Source organism: Grampus griseus (genome assembly GCF_964374135.1).
Source record: "Grampus griseus genome assembly, chromosome: 11".
In the NCBI taxonomy this organism is placed as follows: domain Eukaryota; kingdom Metazoa; phylum Chordata; class Mammalia; order Artiodactyla; family Delphinidae; genus Grampus; species Grampus griseus.
In genome coordinates, this window is record NC_139005.1 from 66,920,577 (window position 1) to 66,943,091 (window position 22,515).

General features: G+C 35.4%; 1 protein-coding gene across 1 annotated transcript in view; it reads left to right on the forward strand.

The window, feature by feature from the left end:
* TMTC2 (transmembrane O-mannosyltransferase targeting cadherins 2) overlaps positions 1 to 22,515 on the forward strand; it is a 390,337-nt gene that overhangs the window by 249,302 nt on the left and 118,520 nt on the right. The window contains exons 5-7 of the mRNA XM_082665557.1: positions 5,722 to 5,807; positions 6,276 to 6,460; positions 7,542 to 7,620. Of these exons, the coding sequence (XP_082521683.1) occupies positions 5,722 to 5,807; positions 6,276 to 6,460; positions 7,542 to 7,620 (350 nt within the window). The remainder of the gene's footprint in view (positions 1 to 5,721; positions 5,808 to 6,275; positions 6,461 to 7,541; positions 7,621 to 22,515) is intronic.

Sequence of the window (22,515 nt, forward strand, 5' to 3'; positions counted from 1 at the left end):
TGGTATAGGAGTGCCACAAATTATGCTTTAATGAAATTGAAAGAAGAAAGAAAGCTACTATCCTTTAGTATTTCCCTGGTCTTAACAGCTCATGGCTCTGTAAACCACATCCTGTTTCACCCATGTTCTGAGTAAATGTCCGCTTAGTTTACTGCAATTCATATTCTTGAAAACTATACTTTTCTTCTGTTTACTGCAATACATATTCTTGAAAAGTATACTTCTGATGTGCTTTATTAATACCAATATTTGAACATGTCGGATTTCAACGATTTTTAAAGACCTTTGTTTGAACCTGAGGCAAAAGGTAGCTCTACTTGAGGATTTGTATGTTTTGACAGTTCTGTATTGAGGGCAACCTTCTACAAAGAGCCACTGACATTTTGTTTGTATGTACTGACAGCAGTGGGGAAGGGCATGCTTTTTAAAATAATTTAGAAAATTTATTTTGTTGCCTTTTTAAATGAAAAGTCAGTAGAAATGATGATAGATTAGATTTTTATTGAAAAAAAAAATTTATTCCCTGTAGTTTGCTTTTTTGCATTCTGTATTCTCTACATAGTTCATGTATGTGGTTAGCAGGGACATGAGGACCTTATGTTCTGAACAGATATGTTGCAGTTAGTATGTATGAAATGCTAAATGTGGTTTCTTAACCTCAGCACTATTGACATTGGGGGCCAGATAATCTTTGCTTTCGGGGGCTGTCTTGTGTCTTCTAACATGTTTACATATTTAATGGCATACCTGGCCTCTACCCACTAGATGCCAGTAGCATCCACCCACTTGTGACAACCATAAACGTCTCCAGACATTGCCCAGTGTCCCCTGGGAGACAGAGTCACCCCTGGTTGAGAAACATTGTACTAAAAAATGCTCCCCTTCTGTCTCTGTCAATATTTAGAATCAGCTAGGGATTTGTCTGCCTGTTTACACTTAATGTTTGCGTTTAACTCTGTCCAATCCACTGTTACCATGGGTTTGACTGGTTTTCATTTATCAAGTACCTGGAGTATTGTGATTTTTATTTTTAATGGTATTTTAGAGAAAGGGTTGTTAGGGGAGATTGGGGTAAAGATGGGCAAAACTTTTGCAAGAAAAAGAAATTCTACACACTTAATGGTAATTCCTAGAAAATGGTCAAAATCAGGTTAAAACAAACTGAAAGGATTTAAGGGAGGGCATTTTGTTGTTTTTTTCTTGAAGTAAAGTGGTCTTCTGGAATTTAAGTGTTACAGTGAATAGTACTTTTTGTATCCAGATGTGTTTTCTTCCTTTGACTGTAACAAGTATTTATTCTTTCTGTTTCTCCAATTTGTATTCTTCACTGGCTGCTTAATTTCAGTGACTGTGGTTCTGAAAGATAAATCACTGGGGGAGAAATATGAGAAGTAAAAGATTTGAATCTATTAAAATACACTATAATATATCCACCTACACACAGATACATAAAAGTGACCCAACCATTTATTACTTAGAGATCAATAACATTTTTTCAATTTCTCCCCCAAAAGACACTTTGAATTCACATTAATCTATAGCATGGGCCAGTTGCCTTAATTGTAAAGCAACTTCACATAATATGAATAACACTATTTCTTGTTAGATTCTAGCTTGATGGTATATTAAAATGTGTTGTTGTTTTTAATATACATAGAAACCAGAAGATTTTATTGACATGATCAGCATGTAAACAAACTGTGTCATCAATTTTAAACAGCTGTGGAAAAGCCTTTGGTATGAATGGTCTATTAAAATACAGATCTTCCTTTACAATCGGATTGCTGGGCTTGAACTGTAGCACACTTCTTGCTAGCTGTGTGTCCTCTGGTATGTTGCAGAACTTTTACTTGCCCCAGGTTCATCATCGGTAAAACGAGACTTGTAATAATAACCTACCTCATAAGATTATTGATGAGTAATAAGTTAATATATGTAAATTAAGTAAATATATGTAGCACTGTAAGTGCCAAATAGGTTTAGCTGTTGTCGTTGTTCCTATTATTACAACCACGACTATTACAATGTGAAGGGTTTCTATCCTTCTATCCAGTCTTCAGTAAAGTAAAGAATGGGTTCTATAAATGTGGAGAACAGCAGTAATAGAAGCTTCGTTGTTACAGCGCTGGAATTGACCCAAATTCATCCTGAGCTGTCAAAATGGCGTTTGGATTCCTTTTCAGAGCATTAATTCAAATTCATATTATCCAAAATCTGAAGAATTTTAGAGCAAAAGGAAACATAACCTAGTACGTATGCATCTAGACTTGAATTATCTTCTCTCTCCTCTTCTTTTTTTCTTTTAGAAAGAGCATGGGATTTAGTATCAGAGAAACTGTGTTCCAGTCCTGGCTTTGTGTCTTGTTAACCATAAAACCTAGGGTTAGTTGGTAAATTCTCCGTGGACCTCGCTTTCTTCCTGTGTAACATGGGGCTGATGATGACACTCTCTACTGCTGCTTACTTTCAAGCCTCTGCCCAATGGCACTTGCACTCCGTGAACCTTCCTTTGTCCATTCCTGAGCTAGAGCGGCGTTGCTCCTCTGTGCCCTATCATAGTAATTTTCCACGCCATTTATTTTCTTATTTGTCTCCCTCAATAGATTGTGCATCCACAGGAGAGTGCATCTGTCTTGTTCACATATGCAGTGTGCATACTAGAGCATAGTTGATGCTCAATTAAATCCTTAGCCATGAGAAATTGGTCACAATAGCCGTCTAACTTGGACTCATTCCGTTGCTAACTTTATTCAGATGATGCAGAGGATGATGCTCTCTAATTCAAAGAGCCACTTTATATATAATCCTGGAGACTTAGCTGCTCCATCCCTCTGTGTGACTAGTTTCTTCCAAAGAATGAGGCAGGCTGGACAGGATTGTCTAGGTGTGGTTATCATGCTGTATTTTATGAGGTAGAAAATGACAGGACTGTAATACATCAGTATGGGGGAGCCCATGAGGCTGAATACATCATTTTCCAGGTTTATGGGCTTTAGGTACAGTTTCAAAGATATGCATTCATCTCTTCATGTTCTTTTTGTCTAGCCTAACAGCATATTTGTCCTTTAGAAATGAGACTAATTATTGGGCGATTGCAGTTATTTAGGTGACAGGAAAGGTAAAAAGGGCTCTGCCAGATCTGTAAAAGTGAACCTTGAGGGGCCAGAGTAAAGAGCCTTAGAAAATAAAATAAGAATTGGTGGGCTTTGGAAACTTTTTAAACCTGGGATTTTGAGGGTAAGTGAAAAGTCACGAGTGATAACCAGGTTTCTGATTTTAGCAACTGATGTAAAGGATGGTTCTAATTGTTGAGGAAAGATTTTTTTCTTCTTTTATATCTTTCATTTATCACTTTATTTTTGAGTGGGAAATATTGCTTTCAATTTTTGGATGTGTTGGTTTTGAAATTCCAGCTAATAAGCACCTAGATTGATGTGGTTGAGTAAGCTGTTGAATTTTCAACAGATCTGGATGTCAGGAGAGAGCTCACTAATTTAGAATTGAGAACAGTCAGCATATGAGCTGCATGTATGCATGTTGTCATGCAGAGACAGTACTTACCAAGAAAAGGAGAAAAAGACAAAGTCCTGGGAAATACCAACTTCTTTTAAAGGAATATATGAATAAAGATACACTTTTCTTCATTCTTGGAAGGATAGTCTCAGGGATAGAGAATAAGGAAGACTGGTTTTCCAGAAGCTGAGGAAACACAAGAGTTTCAGGAAGGAAAATGGGTTTAATAGTCACAGATGCTACAGTTGAGTAGGTGATTCATACAAGCAAACTATTTTGGGAGTTTGATAATTAGTGGAAATTCGATTATGACATTTCAGCAGAATTCTGGGAAAGAGCCTAAACTGGATTTAGGGGTAAATGGGATTTGAGTCATTGGACATGTGCACCACAGACTATCCTTAAAGGAAATCTGACTTTGAGGGGAAGAACGACAGTAAGAGGTAGTTAAGAGGTGGATGCAGGAATGTTAAGGTGGTAGGGTTTTATCTTCCGCTCTATGCTAAGAGGCACACAAACATTTTTGTAGTCTTAAGGGAAAGGAAATTGCAGTGGGGAAAAAGATTGAAGATATTGGATAAAAAGGGGCTCGTGGAAGGACTTTAGTTCCTAAGGAAAGTAGGAAGACTCGGATTAAGATGGATTTCTCCTCTGATGACATTGGCCTTGTATCAAAGAAGAAACACCTCTCTATCTGAACCTCAAAGGAAAGTGACAAAGACAATTAAGGTTGTAGATACGTTTCTGAAATGAGATAATGTGTATGAGCTTAGCTAACTGGAAAGCATTTTGTCAAAATTATTTTTATAAAGAATATTACTCCTTTTTGGAAGATATGTGAGTGTTCTTTCTCTTTATCAGTTTTACTTGCTTCTAAAGACAACTGAACTTTTTCATAGACTCTTAAATGCAGCAGGAAGCTTTGTTTTTCCTTGTTCCTAGCAACTGAAAAGTACACTTAACAGCAAAGCGCATCAATTTCATTATCAAATTGTTGCTCTAAATTTTCTACAGATATGTACATTTCTGTGTATATGTAACTGTTAATGTGGTTTGGAACAGTTTCATTTATTCAAATGGCTCTTTTAACAAATAATAGAAATAATGAGGTTAATATATGCTAATGACACAAGTGAGCAAACTTTAATTTCAAAATGATTTACTTCATTATTTTTCAATCATGCCCGTTAAGTAAAAAGCTGAGTACTTAAAAATACTCTACAAAATGATAAGTTTTTATCAGTGGCCTTCTCATTTTGCAAACCTCCATTTTCCCGCCTTTTGGAGGCCTCAGGAGCTGGCAAATGGAATCTGCAATTTGAGGTTCATGACAGTAGTACTTGGGTCCAAGAGAGGTGCCAAATGTCTGTAAGACACTGGCTGATTATATGAGAATAGGGATAGGCCAGAAAGCCCTCCGTGAGAACTTTCAGAACTTAGTCCAGTTCCTTGACACTGTATTTTCACAGACATGCTTATAATTGATTCTCACTTGTCAAGAGGGCAGGGCCTGGAAATGCTGGGATAATCCATGTGGCCACGCACTGCCAGAGGAGCCTCCTAGGGAGGCCCAGAGTCTGAGGGTCTGTAGACCAAAGCATGTCTCGCAACAGTGAACTGAAATTCGCCCAGTGTTCTGAAATTTAAGCTTATTTGACCAAATCCAAACAATAAGGAAATAACAATGTGGTTGGTCTTCAGTCTTTGATGGAATCTGTTAAAATTCTGACTCTATACTATTGATCCAGATTACCTTTTGCCTTTCAAGCAGTCATGGGCCAATATTTCCCAAGCAATATGGCCAGTGGGAGAGGCGTCTCAGGTTTAAATGTATATATGTATATCAGGGCCTTAGACAGGTTTCCTTTCTGAAGTGATGAAAAACTGCGTGCTCCAAGGAGAAATCCAGGTGGTTTGTAATTCTAGTGGGAGAGAAAAGATTGCTGGAAAAGGGAAATTTCAGTAGGGGGTAAAGAGCTTTTTGAAATTACTTCTTAATACTTTCTAATGTAACGTAAATGCAGCTGATCCCTCTCTAGTATTTTCTCTCCTGAGTAATCATTTCCTTCTATTTAGAATTTATTTTTATAGTACCTCATCATTTTTATGGCCCCATTAACCATTTTTATTTTTGAAATATAAAATGAAAATTTGATTTTATGTATAGTAATACAGTCTTGTCTCCAAATTTCTATTTTGCTCATGCAGAGGGTTACTTCTACAAGAGAACAGCAGGTTTGCAGAAGCACTACATTATTATAAATTGGCGATCGGGAGCAGGCCTACGCTGGCTTGTAAGTAACATTCAAGTCCTTTTAAAATATCCCTCCCTCCCCCTCCCTTCGTGAAAATGGTGATTTAAAGCCTCACAGATTAAAAAACATGGTAACTCTATTTCTGAATACTTGCCAATCAAATGATGAGACTGTAACAATTACATCTCTTTCAATTTTAATATTTTGGTGCCTGTTTATCATGTTAATGTATTAAGATAAATATAACTTTTATTCATCTAGATATTAAGCTCAAAATATTCTGACTCCTTGAAGGCAGAGACTCTTATATATTTTTTTTCAGTGATACCTGTACTTCTTACTACATTGTTGTTCTTTTGTATATTTGTTCCCTGGGTATTTATTTCTTGGTTTTCTTTTAAAATCAGAAATAATGCATAGAAACAAAACAGAAGTAAAGATAACTTTATTGTTTCCATAGTATACATCATCTTCTCAACATTTGTATTTCCACTTGTCTCCCCTCAGCTGCATATTTAAACACCGGGATTATTCTAATGAACCAAGGAAAGACGGAAGAAGCTCGACGCACGTTCCTGAAGTGTTCTGAGATCCCTGACGAAAACCTAAAGGACCCTCATGCCCATAAGAGCTCAGTCACCAGCTGTCTGTACAACCTGGGGAAACTCTATCATGAGCAGGGACACTATGAGGTCAGGCCAAAACCTCTGCCTTATTCCTCCCCCTTGTTCTGATCTAGTCTCAATGTTTTCTACCTACAATCTCATTGTAGGGACACTGATCATTTAAGAAGCTCATAAGTGTTTTTATTAAAAGAGTTTTATGGTGAAATTCTTTTGGAAAAAAACTCTGCTCAAGCAAAACCTAATGGATTTCTTCACTGTGAATTTCTCAGCGTAATTATGACTCCTCAGGAAAAGGAAATAACATGCATCGCAGCTCAAGCCTTGTTTGCTCACCATCTCTTTGATTTTACAATTCAAGACACATTATTATTTTTACCTATATCCATTTTTTGATGTTAAAAAATACATTTTTGTACTCTGCGTATTGAGTAAATGATTTGATATAAATCCTACTCGTTTCTTTTCATTCTTTTTAAAACAATAACCCAGTGAAAACTAATTTTATTGTGTTTTTAAATTGGGGAGGGGGAAAGGTGATGGAGACAGGGTCTTGTGTGGGAAGTTGGGAGGTTGACCCAGTCCTGTGTTCCCTGTCTCTCTCACGAAGCCTGCCTGCATGGGTTTCTTCTCTCCCATTCAGTATGGCTCCTCCCTCCTCAAATGACACCCACACACACTCTTACACGATGTATTAAGATTGCAACATGAGGGTGAAAATAGTATTTTAAAAATAATTGCATTTAATGATCTCAGTAGGTCTCAGTAGCTAGAAGATTCGTTAGTCGATATTTTATTTAGATCCTACTTGATCGCCTGACTTGAAGTACCTACAGATTTTAGATGACTGTGGGTGACTTCTGGTTATTTTATTGCATGATCTATGGGAACTGAAAAATTTATATTGAGAGAACAATAGTAACATTTGACTCCTTGTTAAACTGATTTTTATATGACCTTCTTCACGGACTGGGTTGAATATTTTTATTCATGAAATGGAGGCAGTATGATATCAAAGGATGGCTTAATTATTTTCCTCTGAATACCATTTAGAAAGAGCAATGGAAGATTTTAATTTTGGAAGGATGTTGTTATTTTATTTTCAGTGACTAGCCCTGTACTTTAGCTCTTTTTCTGTTTCTTAAATTAGGATGCACTTAGTGTATACAAAGAAGCAATTCAGAAAATGCCAAGGCAGTTTGCCCCACAGAGCTTGTACAACATGATGGGTAAGTAAAATAGTAATATTTTAATTGATATTTCAGGGACCTATGGAAAAATTGAAACCTGTAATTCTGTTAACTGGAATTCTAATAAATCATATTGTTAATCTTCACTAAAAAAACCCTGTTCACAATTGAGTGTCACATTCAAATTTTTACAAAGCATACTTATTCTAAGAGAAATAAATGTGTTAACATAGTGATTTTCAACAATTGGCTGGATCCCAGAGTTGTTCAAAAGGGGCTCAGAAACTGAAGCGGGTTTTGAGTGTTAGCTAGACCCTAGAGATTGAAAATGATGAATAAAGTACATGTAGATTTTAATGAATTTATGAAATTTGTGATAATTTTTGATCATGTTATTTTCTTAATCATAATGTCCTCCTCAAAAATAAACATTGCTATGATGTAGAGATTCATGGTTTTGATGCTTATAAAAAAATGTGAGCAACTGAGCCAACTTGTATGGTTTTCGCTGATAAAGGCTTGGATCTCAAGAGGTTTTTTTCAGGGTATTATTTTAGAGTAAAAACAATACTGTGAAGAGTGTAAATATCCTACTACAATTATTCCTTTTTCTACATTGAATAATTAGCTTAATTTTCTTATTAATCAGAAAGTATGTACGCTAGGGCATTGATTTTTCTAGGTACAAGAGGTCAAGAACTAGAATTTCTAGTAAAATAATCTGCCTATTACCTGCAATTGATCCGTGGCAGCCTTATAGGAAATTGTTACCACAGCTATTTGATGGTGGACACACCTGAAAATTGCCTATTCAGTATGTGATTCTTGAAAAGAATTCCTAAAGTTTAAGATGTTCTGCTGATTGATTAACTCTGCTGTTTCCAGATAAGGGGTTACTTTTGTCCTCAAATCAAATATTTCTTTTTCTCCGAACAACGAATCGCAAACTCAGATTTTCCTTTTTCATTAAACTTGGTTAACTTGCTTAGTATTTCTAGGCCTTCCTCATGCATATAAACTAAATGTGACTACATGATCGCTAGGATTATTTTATGCTTTTATATTCTGTGATTTGAGGCATTTGGTAGTAGCTGTATGGCTCTGAGTACACATATAAAATCCCAAGTCCTCCCAAACTAGAAAATATATGCCTGGCAAGTACACTCACTTCTACTTTTTTTTAAATAACAGAAAATTCAGAAATAGTTTAGAGCTATAACAAGGCACAGGTCAGTAAATAGAAAAAAAGAAAAAAGATTTGGGAGAGGTTTATATATTCATTCCTTGTCTCTGGGAATCCTGACATTTAGCCTGGACAGCAGTAGGGTGATTTAACGCTCGTGTTAAAGAGGACACTGGAGTAGTTTTAGTTGTTATTTCTTTTTCTCTTTGGTATAATTACTGAAAGGTAAAATCTAACTTCCTTAAATGTACTTTTGTCTTTACCCTCTTATGAATTAAAACCGCGCCTTTCACTATCTAACATTTTACCATCGATCTATCCACTCAGGTGAAATTTACATGTCCATAAAGTGTGTACCTAGATTTATCAGTTGAATTAACCTTCTGTGTTAGTGCTGGATGGTTATTCATTTCAAAATGAATATTGAAAGAACTGTGTTCTCTAGTTTTGTCTGAGCAGGCACAGTGGTTTTAGTTTATAATTTTACTTTTAACGCTAATGCTTGGGAAGGACTTTTTCCCCAATTTTCCTCGGTTATCAGAGAAGACATCTTTCTTTAAATTAGGAAAGGACTCAGATCCATGGCAGCAGACTGCATATGGCATCTTTATTGTTAATAGGAAGTGTGGTATTCACTATAGTTAATGATTTGAGAAAATTCATTCAATTATTTTAAGTAAATACATTTGATTGAAAATTCAGCTGGTACCTTGAGATCTGTGTCTCATGTGGTTACACAGATGCTGAGCACAAACAGGCAGCAAAAGATAAGTGTATCCCTGGGGTGATTGCTTAGTCCTTTGTCTTATTTTCCATTATAGAAGGAGGGAGCCGCTTTGCCCAGACTCTGCAAAGCCCTCTAACAACTTGCAAGGGGAGAATCCCAATATAATTTATAATTCCAGATTTCTGCCGTAATTATAGTGGCTGCCTTCTGTTTAATTTTATGTGACGGTCTGTCAGCTGACTAGGTTTTGTAGTTTCAGTTGTTCACGAAACTGTAATTTTCTCCGAGAATGAGTTCACCTCCTAATCAAATGGGTGAAATCCTCTGAGTGTTGGCTTTAACTCCTAATACATTTTGATTAGCCTCCATTTGACAAGAAAAAAAAATGGCCCAGGAGATAAGCTGCCCTATCAGTTCATCATTTTCATTAGTCTGTCAACATGTGCTGATTATCCTATCAAGTTTATCAACAGCCTTGAATGTGTTTTCTAATTCTCACATTTGCATATTATTGGCGCCCTTTAGGGATCAGTGATGGATTATAACGTCTGGTGAGATTTAGCCTGCAAGTATTCATTTTTCTCACGGCTCATTCATTTACCCCTTCAAGACCACTACCCCCAAGCACTTGCATGTATATCTGCAAACATTGTTTATTTTCTTTTATTTGGAAGTTAGGAGACATAAAGGAATAGGTATGAAAAAATACAATTATATTTGAATGTTATTATTACTTTAATAACTCAATTCACTGCAGCTGCTTAAAAAAACAAAAAAAAACAACAAAAAACCCCAACACTCCAGCCCTTTGCATTTTCCCTTCCCTTGAACATTTTATGAAAAACATATCACTCTATGCTGCATGCCAGTACTTGACTTACCCTGAACATCGAATGAGCCTATTTTTCGCATTTGTGTATTAATAGAAAATAACAAGTTTGATTATCGATTATTACTTGCTTCCCAACTTAAATTTTTCTATATTTTATTGTAAGACTTATTTTTATTGTGATAATTTATAAGTAAACTTAAAAGTCTATTTAAAAATACATTCTCATTATTCTCTTTGATTTCATAGGATCAAGGTGATTGAGTAACAATAATTGAGGAGTATCGTCCCATCCAAAATTAAGTGAATTTGCAAGCATGTACAAATCATATTTTAAAAGACACTATATATCACTTTTATAAACAAAAATTAAAGTTTCACCTAGGTGGCAGTTATAATTAGTAAGGTATGAAAATACATGAAATGTTAAGAGGCCAATCACACAATAACTGTTAAAATTGCTCCTAGCCAGTTGTGGACCTCAGTTTCCTCTTGAGAGAATGGGTTGGATTCAGTGGAGATTCACTATAGTCTGAAGTCAGATAGCCCAGGTTCAAATTATGGCTCTGACACTTAACAGCTGAGTGACGTTGGGCAAATTACTTAACTGAAGCCTCAGTTTCCCCATCCATAATGTGCTTGTAATGGTAGTGTCAGTTTGAGGATTGAGTGAGATAATGAAGGTAAAGCATGTTGGACCAAATGCCCAACCTAGTAAGTGTTTCGTGACATTTACCTTCCGTTGTAATCATTATCCTTTCTGTAGGCTTTAAACTCCAGAAGTCACTCCTTGTATATTCTCTGGCAGTTCTTTCTGTATTTACCAATATAAATCTGATTTCTCTATAGATACAGTTTTGACGTACTGATGGCCTTGGGGTCACCAGCAGGGATTCTGTTTAGTTCTGTCCTGTCTAGAATTGCTGCGTTTTCTCTCGAAGTCCATTTCCCTTTATCTCTCAACAACCACAGTCAAAATCCATCTTTTATCATTAACTGCATTAACCAAAAGTGAAACAGCATACTTAGTTAATGCCCAATTAATTTAATTCCATTAATAGAGTATTCCCTTTAAATTGAAATCGTCATATTTAGGTTAGAGTTTCTTCTCCTTTTCCTGTCATGACATACTTTTCCCCTAGACTTTGTCAAAATTATTCTTTATTCTGACACCTATTGTAGGCCTTTATTGAATCTCAATTTCTCCTCTTTTCTTCTCAAATTGTAAGTGATTTTTAGAATCATAGAATGTTAGAGACGGAAGATTCGTATCTTTAAAATCCTCCTAACATAATCTTTTTACAAGCTAGAAATTAACACTCAAAGAGTTAGGTTGATCTGAGCCTGAACCAAGATGGCAGAGTAGAAGGATGTGCTTTCACTCCCTCTTGCGAGAACACCAGAATCACAACTAGCTGCTGGACAGTCATCGACAGGAAGACACTGGAACTCACCAAAAAAGATACCCCACATCCAAAGACAAAGGAGAAGCCACAATGAGACGGTAGGAGAGGCACAATCACAGCAAAATCAAATCCCATAACTGCTGGGTGGGTGACTCACAGACTGGAGAACACTTATACCACAGAAGTCCACCCACTGGAGTGAAGGTTCTGAGCCCCATGTCAGGCTTCCCAACCTGGGGGTCCAGCAACGGGAGGAAGAATTCCTAGAGAATCAGACTTTGAATGCTAGTGGGATTTGATTGCGGGACTTTAACAGGACTGGGGGAAACAGAGACTGCACTCTTGGAGGGCACACACAAAGTAGTGTGTGCATCAGGACCCAGGGGAGGGAGCAGTGACCCCATAGGAGACTGAACCAGACCTACCTGCTAGTGTTGGAGGGTCTCCTGCGGAGGCAGGGTGTGGCTGTGGCTCACTGTGGGGACAAGGACACTGGCAGCAGAAGTTCTGGGAAGTACTCCTTGGCGTGAGCCCTCCCAGAGTCTGCCATTAACCCCACCAGAGAGCCCAGGTAGGCTCCAGTGTTGGGTTGCCTCAGGCCAAACAACCAACAGGGAGGGAACCCAGCCCCACCCTTCAGCAGTCAAGTGGATTAAAGTCTCACTGAGCGCTGCCCACCAGAGCAACAGTCAGCTCTACCCACCACCAGTCCTTCCCATCAGAAAACCTTCACAAGCCTCTTAGATAGCCTCATCCACCAGAGGACAGACAGCAGAAGCAAGAAGAACTACAGTCCTGCAGCCTGTGGAACAAAAACCACATTCACAGAAAGATAGACAAGATGAAAAGGCTGAGGGCTATGTACCAGATGAAGGAACAAGATAAAACCCCAGAAAAACAACTAAATGAAGTGGAGATAGGCAACCTTCCAGAAAAAGAATTCAGAATAATGATAGTGAAGATGATCCAGGACCTCAGAAAAACAATGGAGGCAAAGATTGAGAAGATACCAGAAATGTTTAACAAAGACCTAGAAGAATTAAAGAACAAACAAACAGAGATGAACAATACAATAACTGAAATGAAAACTACACTAGAAGGAATCAATAGCAGAATAACTGAGGCAGAAGAACGGATATGTAACCTGGAAGACAGAATGGTGGAATTCATTGCTGTGGAACAGAATACAGATAAAAGAATGAAAAGAAATGAAGACAGCCTAAGAGACCTCTGGGACAACATTAAATGCAACAACATTTGCATTTAGAGGTCCCAGAAGGAGAAGAGAGAGAGAAAGGACCCAAGAAAATATTTGAAGAGATTATAGTTGAAAAATTCCCTAACGTGGGAAAGGAAATAGCCACCCAAGTCCAGGAAGCGCAGCGAGTCCCATACAGGATAAACCCATGGAGAAACACGCGAAGAAACACAGGAATCAAATTGGCAAAAATTAAAGACAACGAAAAATTCTTGAAAGCAGCAAGGGAAAAACAACAAATAACATACAAGGGAACTCCCATAAGGTTAACAGCTGATTTCTCAGCAGAAACTCTACAAGCCAGAAGGGAGTGGCATGATATACTTAAAGTGATGAAAGAGAAGAACCTACAACCAAGATTACTCTACCCAGCAAGGATCTCATTCAGATTCGATGGAGAAATCAAAAGCTTTACAGACAAGCAAAAGCTAAGAGAATTCAGCACCACCAAACCATCTCTACAACAAATGCTAAAGGAACTTCTCTGAGTGGAAAACACAGAGAAGAAAAGGACCTACAAAGAGTTAGTTTGATCCGTTTAGGATTACACAGTTTGTGTTAGAACCAGAAGTGTAGTTTACTGATTTAAATTTAAATGCTTTTTGTATTCAGTCCTTCTGTATTGCCAAAATTGGCACATTCTTCACTATGTCAATATAGCTTATCTTTACCCATTTAAAAACCAGCATATATATCTATATGTAGATATAGATATATAGATATATGGATATAGATATCATTCCTTGTCCAAATATATATTAAAAACCTTTTCATCTTAAAAGAATGAAACACCTACAAAATTGTGGTTTCATTACAGATGCATGAAATGCAGGATATTAAAATTCTTTTAATGTAGGTTAATTTTTAACCACCCTCATTTTTTCTCTTCTTTCTTTGTAATTGTTTATTTCCCTTACTATGTATACTTAAGCATTGCTTTTGAATAATCCTAAGAGATTATGGGAAACTAAAATAGGCTGTAGCTTTCAATTTTATCAGTTTGAGCCATTCCAATCCCAAAGGTCATTTTAAGCCTATTTACTATTTAATATAAAATTACTTGGCTTTCTCAATGCAAAGTGATTGTTGGGTTTAATTATAATATATAAGCAATTTAGGCCATTTCATCTTGGTAATATATCTCGAGAACAAAAAGCCACAATGTATTCATGGAGTAAGAATCTAGAGTTACAGCCTTGGTGTTGCAGTCTGCAATCACTATGTTTAGAATAACCTCTGTGTGCAAAAAAAAAAAAATCTTTAAGTCACAGGTCCTGAGTTAGGGGGGGCGTATAGTGGTGGCAGGATGAAATGGAAATAGTCCATATGGTTTCTGCTCTCATAGAACTTTGTAAGTGATTTCACAGTTGGTCTAGTGCTCTTTAGTATCTTTCCTTAATAAGTAAATGCCTATAAATGAAATGGATAATTGTATTACTCTAACCTCGAGAATATTTTGTTCATAACTTTGTAGGCCTACTATGTTGACTGGACCAAACAAACCAAAACAAACAAAACAAACAAAAATCTCAAGCTTTTTTTTTTTTTGATGTGACACTAGTGTCACAATTTGCACATATATTTATATATCCTTGTTCTTTAAAAAATATGTGTCTATGGGTAACGTGCTTTTATCTTAGGGAGAGGTTACATTCTTCCAGGGGAATTCCATGATAATGATCATTGCTATTTATTACCTCATTTGCCTTTATTTTGATCTTACCATTTGATTCTCTTATTTCTGATAATTCCTAGATCTTTTTTTATACACATCCCTGTTACTTATGAAATCCTAGCTCATTATTAGAAAATATATTTTCCTCCATCAGCCTGCAACTAACAAGTCTTTTACTTACATAGGTTTAAAATTGACAAGATGCTTTTTCCTCACATTCTCTCATAAGAAAGAAGGACTCTTTTGACTTAATTTTCAGTTTTGTGAAAACGGCTCTTCAATTATGAGAGATTTCCCCAATTTCATTGAGCTAGTTAGAGAGAATGGTGAAAGAACCAATAAATAGGAGACACAGTGAATTTATTATAACGATTTTTAGAGTAAAGCACTTGTCCAAATTTTAGAATTTGTGTTTTTGAGAAAGAAACTTGTGGAATGAAAAAGTTTTGTCATGAATGGCTACCAGGGACCTTTAGATTCCTTACTCTCATTTAAGTAAGAACTGACAAAGAAGATGTCAAATGTACCTCCTGACAACAAAACACAAAAATTCTCACTTGTAAATTTATCCTAACTCTACTCGAAGGATGTATACTCTATGCTGAATTCAGTTTAGTAGGTTGGCTGTCAGAGAAGTCTGCTTTTCTCTCAGCCTCTGTATGGTTGGTTTTTTAGTGCATAATTTCTTTTTGTTGGATTTTTCTAGTGTGCACATTTGTGTGTGTGTGTATGTGTTGACCTCACTTTGTTCCAGAATATATTTAGAATAGAAATATTCAGGGTAAATTTTTGATAGGTCAGTTACATGCTTAATGTCTTCTTCTATGACTGGTGGTTCTAAAGTGGATTGCTCAAGGCATTTAGCATGCTGACTGTGAAAGAAATGGTTTTTAACTGTGTGAGATTTGAACTTCACATCTTTCAAGTGTGGAAGCATTAACACTCCAGTAGTGTTAAGCTTTTTATACCACCTGCTTCCCCTATTTTGAGTTCTGGTGATTTTCCTGTGATTGCTTCCATTGGCGCTCTTGAAAATCTGTGCGTCAGCCCTTCAAATATGATACGACTGTATAACTGGATTAGCCATTGATCTGTGTACCTCTACAAGAATATTAACTTCTAATTTTTAAGATAAACCTTTTCACTGCATTTTCATGTTTCATTCGTCAGAAAGGACAAGACCAGGAGAAAGGATAAGACCAGGGCCAGGAGATTTTAGAAATTCGTTTTGTAAGATATGGAGCCAATAAGATAAGGAAATATGAGCTTTGGGCTGTATATCAAAAAGAATAAATATATGAAATGTATGTACACAATTTGCTCCTAAAAGTTCATTTCTCATTATAAAACTGTAGTGGTTTATTTTTTTTTTCTTTTTACCATTCACGCTTGATATAAATTCTCCATTATGTACTATGGTTACAGACATTAATTTGCTAGGCATTACATACACTACAAAGGCCAGCCTCCAGTTCAGCTGCATTAAATAGGTAATATATTTTGTTTAAAGTTTCAATTAAACCCAGGACCAGAAGATATATGGTCCCTGTGGGGAGTTTGAACATTTTCATGCCAGTGCTGGGATTGCCTAAGGATCATGCTTAGGTCTAGATGTTGCTTGCTTTCCTGGAAATACGATATGAGACAGTTGATTATATTTCACTGCTATTAAAACCACACGAGCCCACCTGTTACATTAATTCATACTTTTGCCAGTTTAGTGGTAAAGGAAAAGATTGAGACTTAAAAACTTTATTTTTAAATTGAGTTATAAGGAAATGAATATATTCAAATTAATACCTAATTATATCCTTATTCTCTGATTCCCAAATAATTTCAATATGTTCTGCTTGAAAAATATGTTTTCTGAGGCTTCAATAGAAATAAATGAGAAAAAAAAGGTGTATATTTTACTCTCTTATTGGGCACTATCCACGGAGTGAATCTTTTACTCAGTAATAAATATGGGCTGGATTGTTCTCAGAAAATTAAAGTGATGCTATGTTATACTTGGAAAATTAACTAAATTTCGAATTCTGACATTCTTAAAAGATGCCAATTTTGATGACATTGAGATGAAATGGACATAATCATGAGGAAGAAGAAAATCTTGTATGAAGGATACAATCTTGAAAATCAATGTCAAGAAAACAATAAATTGTTGCACATATTTAGAATAGGCCAGTAATACAAATGAAGTTAAAAATTAAATACATTACTAATTGTACATACTTTGCTCTGTGTGTATTTATATCGGCTTTTCCTAATAGGTAGGGAAAAGTTGTTTCCTACATGAAAATCTTATTTAACTCCCACATGAACTGTTACTTAGTTGTGATTTTATTTACACTGAGTGAAGCTATTGTCATATTCAAATTGAATAAAGCATTAAAATAGAACATGCAAAGTTTTGTTCCAGATTACAAGTCTGTTTTTTGCCAACATGTAAATTATGAGTATGGGGTTCTGTGAGCTGTTGTAGAATCTTATTTTTAAGTATTCATTAAAAATAGAATGAATTTTTAAATTTTTGATATAGCTTAGTAATTAACATTAATATAAAAATTTATAATATAAAATATATTATTCATTACATATTATAGAGACATATTGCTTGATCCAGGAATACATATGAAATGTAATCCTAAGAAGATGTGTATAAAACTGAAAATGCTTTTATTATTCTATTCTGATGTCTTCCTGCAAATATTTATATCCTATTTCTCTGAATACTATTATTTTCATTAATTCTTTCCAAGCTAGTGTAACATTTACTCATTCTTTTTTCTGGTGTAAGCTTTGGGTTTTTCTAAACACAATTTAGAAATTCCTTGCATATATTTTTAGTATTCCCTAAATATTTCAGTTGTATTAAGCCGTTTTATTTTATTGCATTGTAATTCTCTTGACGACAGTATTATATTTTTTGGGAGCGGATCATCACCTCCAACATACACAGACACGCACACAGTCTCACTTTCTCTTTTTTTGGAAAATCTGAACATTTTATGGGATTGTCTCCAACATTTGTTGATTGATTGCTCTTAGTGATTTATTTCCTTGAAAACATAAAGGAAATTGATTAGCCTAGAGAACTTCGGGATCCCGAGTTGCAAAAAGAGACATAGTAACATAGGCTCCTGGCTATTTTCAAAGTTAAATTTTGATGGTACATCAGATGTTTCCAGTATATAACACTAGGTATTAGGAACCTTTTTAACTTTCACTTAAGTTTAACCTCTTTCTTCATGATTTGTGTTTTTACTTAATGAAACACATTTTCATTTTTTTCCCCTGCATTTCCTCTCTTTGCTTTAAAACTACCCTTTCTGGCTTCAAGGGTTTCCCTTTAAGTTTGGTGCTGTAAGGACTTGCTAAAGAATTATGTATTGAACCTTTTCATAACCCTCAGTTTAAGACTTGGATTATATTTCATTTACTTCCAATCACTCCGCCCCAAAGGAAGAAGTTATAATTGTTAAAGTCTGTTGTCAGATACTAAATAGCCTTCCTAATTTCTGTAATCATTTTAATTTTTGTCTTTGTCTTTGCCTGCTCTGTTCACTACCTCTTAAGGATTTCCAATCAGGACTAATATATCTAAGGTAACTGGACTCTGTCATCTTTATGATACCATAAGGCTGAGGAAGATATTAGGATGGAAATACAAAAGATTCACAAAATTTGACAGACAATAGTTACAGCAAGTTTATGACATAAATAAATAAAGGCCAGACTCCCTAATGTTTCTATGTTAATGCTAATACCGTGAAGTAAAAAGTGAGAATTAAAATCACAGCAAGTTAAACTCTTGACATAATAGGCTCCTGATGTCATGTGGTTCCGTCCGACCTATAGATTCTAGAAAAAGAAGTTACTTGGAAATTTTTCTTCAGTGACATACTAGGCAAAAATGTAACATCTAAATTCAAGTTGATACATAATGTGATCAATTATTTCTCAGATATTTATCAAGACTCTGTGGAGCCACTTCTGAACTTAGGTTGGAGAACAGATAAAGAGATGAAGTGTTTTCTCTCGGGCTCTACACATCTCATAGTCTAATTTAAGATCAGGAAGATTATAATTGGTGAGGTAAGTCCTATAGATACATTAAAAAGATGGGGGACAGACAGGAGTTGGAATAAATGAAGAATTGAGTATAATTTTAAATAGGAAAAGTCAATTTTGTAAAAACTGCCATCTTTACTTGATCCCTGGATTATAATTCAATAGCAATAAACATCTCAAAAATATATCAAAAATTTGACAAAATCATTCTAAAGTTTATCTGGTAGACTTAACAGGAAAATAGAACCAAGAAGGTTTAGAGAAGAATAATGGGTGAGACTTGCTGTACTTGATATTAAAATATTAGTATCAATAGAAGCTACAGTAATTAGAGCAGTGTTGTCCTGGCATAAAAACAGAAAATCTGACTAGTAGGACAGAATGGAGACCCCAGAAACAGATCAAAATTTACTAAATCTTTATAGATAATAGATGTGGAATTAAATATGATTGAGGGAAGGGAGTTTTTATAAAAGCTGATCTGGGAGAATTGATTAAATGTTTGGAAACAATAAAATTAGATATCTGCCTCACACCATATGGTAAAATGTATTTCATGTGGAATAAGTAACTAATTTTAATAACAAAACTATATAAGTAGAAGAGAATGTATGTCCCTATAATGGAGAATAATTTTGTGCAAAATAGATAGTGATTAAACTACAAAGGAAAAGTCAACTTGATTTGCATATGTAAAAATTAAAATAGTCTGAAATGAAAAGCTATTACCATCTTTTGCCTATTATAGGGAAAAGATAAATGTCTTAATTAAAAATGGTTTAAAAAATGATTTAAAACCATTAAACAGTGACCCACAATTTTAAAAAATTGCTGGTTAAAATCTTATTTAAAAAAATTTGTGAAAATATATGCATTTCATTAGTTCAAGAATTCTATATATGTATTCTAAGATAAAAATTTTTTAAAAAAAGAAGGATGATAATTGCTGAAGTAGGTGTAGTACCTGCAAAAAAATTGGGAGGGGAATTTGAATACACAAAAAATTGATCTTGAATGAGAAAATACAATTTTGGAAAATTTATCATATTTTTTAATATAGTTTTAAAATGCTAGAAGGAACCTAAATATTTAAAACTAGCAAAATATTTTACTTATAATTGATTTTTTTCAAAATATAAAATAAATTCTGGAAAAACACCAAAACTTTACCAATCACTATGAGTGATGGGATTCGTCTGATTTAATAAAATTATTATCTTTCAGATTTTCTACAATGAGTAGATATAATGTTAGTAATTAGATAATAAATATAAATATTAAAAAAAAAATTAAAGGATTAATCAGGACTTGGGCTAGTCAATCTTGAGTAGATCATCTAGAAAATCCATGAATATGACAGTTCCTTTTTAAACTAACTAGGATATTGTCACTGGTTTATGAAATGACTGTAAATTCCTGGACAGTGATGAATCTACAAATGATTATATAATTTAGGGGATTAAGGAGTTATTTAGTCTTAGCCCCTCATTTTGTGGATGATAAACAAAGGTCTTGTCAAATAACCTGTTTGTCTATAACCATACAAAGTTTTAATGGAAAAGTAAGAATTAGAAACCCAGACATCTAATTACTCTTTTGGTATATAATTCATAATTCTGTGCTACATCATAATTATAAATAATTTCAACAGGTAGATGGACAAACCAAGTTAATCAATCAATTAATTAAAATGTGTTTATTTCATTTTAAAATTATGTGGCAAAATTAGTTCCTAAGGAAAGAATTAAAAGTAACATATAAAAAAAAATCATAAACTTGAAGATGGGTAAAGTGCTCATTAAAAGAAAAATGACCAGCACAGAAAAACACGACTTATAAAAACCATCAATATAAGACTTGCCTGGTGGCACATTGGTTAAGAATCCGCCTGCCAATGCAGGGGACACGGCTTCAAGCCCTGGTCCAGGAAGATCCCACATGCCGCGGAGCAGCTAAGGCTGTGCGCCACAACTACTGAAGCCCGCGCGCCTAGAGCCCGTGCTCTGCAACAAGAGAAGCTACTACAGTGAGAAGACTGTGCACCACAACGAAGAGTAGACCCCGCTCACCGCAACTAGAGAAAACCCGCGCACAGCAACGAAGACCCAATGCAGCCAAAATAAAGAAAACAAAATAAACCTGATATCTTAAATGGAATAGAAGCATTTCTTAAAAATGGAATGATTACGTTAGTGACCAGCCAAGTCCTTAAGCTGGGAGAGCTTAGAAATTAGACAGATTACCATAGAATGCCTGACCTTCAGGCAAAGTATCCTAAAACGCTTGCAATATTGACAATCAGATGCTTTCACCATATCAGCAGCAGAAAGCCTGCTAGAAATCATGCAGGGCTATTTTCTGAATGCTCCTGTTCTTTACAGGCCAGAAAAACGCTATAACCTATGTGAGCCCTTTTACAAAGGTAGCATTTCTCCCCAGTGTGCTGGTATCACTGTATTTTACAAACATTCTTCTGAAACTTTTAGAACTTCTCAACTTATAGCTAGGCACATGCAATTCAGTGTTGTTCACACCTTTTGCACTCATGTTCCATTGTTCACTGTGATTTTGCTCATAACCACTTACCATCTGTTTTATTATTTACTTGATAATTTTCTTCATTCTAAAACATATCTATGAAATCACATTTTTAAACACAGATTAAATGTAATTTATAAGTACTAAATTACAAAAAATTTTTTGTGTTTCATGTGCACCTAAAAATCAAACCTTGGAAAATACTGATAAATGTATTTCTCTCAGAAGATTGTAAGTACCATGAAGGCAGGAATGAATGATACCTCATTAGCCTTTAGGTTTACCATCATATGCATTATCCATGTTGGCTAACCTAAATTAATATGCAAGATATACATTTAAGAATTTTTTTTTTTTTTGCCTGAGACATGTGGCATGCGGAATCTTAGTTCCCTGACCAGGGATCGAACCTCTGCCCCCTGCATTGAGAGCATGGAGTCTTAACCACTGGACCACCAGGGAAGTCCCTATTTAAGCATTTTTAAAAAGAGATTTAACAATTACTGTAAGAATTGAGAAAGGGGTGATTACTTTTGGTACATGTGGTCAAAAAAATTTTAAGTTGGGGAGGAGGGATAGATTGGGAGTTTGGGATTGACATGTACTCATTGCTTTATTTAAAATAGATAACCAACAAGGACCTACTGTATAGCACAGGGAACTCTGCGCAATATTCTGTAATAACCTAAATGGGAAAAGAATTCAAAAAAGAATAGATACATGTATATGTATAACTGAATCACTTTGCTGTACACCTGAAACTAACACAACATTGTTAATCAACTATATTCCAATATCAAATAAAAATTAGGGCTTCCCTGGTGGCGCAGTGATTGAGAGTACGCCTGCCGATGCAGGGGACACAGGTTCGTGCCCCAGTCCGGGAATATCCCACATGCCGCAGAGCGGCTGGGCCCGTGAGTCGTGGCCGCTGAGCCTGCGCGTCTGGAGCCTGTGCTCCGCAACGGGAGAGGCCACAACAGTGAGAGGCCCGCGTACCGCAAAAAAATAAAAAATATAAAAAAAAATAGGGAATTTGGAGGGTGGAGGAATTGCATAAGGTGGTCAAAAGATACAAACTTCCAGTTATAAAACAAAGACGTACTAGGGATGTAATGTACAACATGATGACTGTAGTTTACACTGCTATATGATGTATTTGATTAGGGAGTACATCCTCAAAGTTCTCATAACAGGGAAAAAAGCATTGTTTTGTATCCATCTGACATGATGGGTATTAACTGACC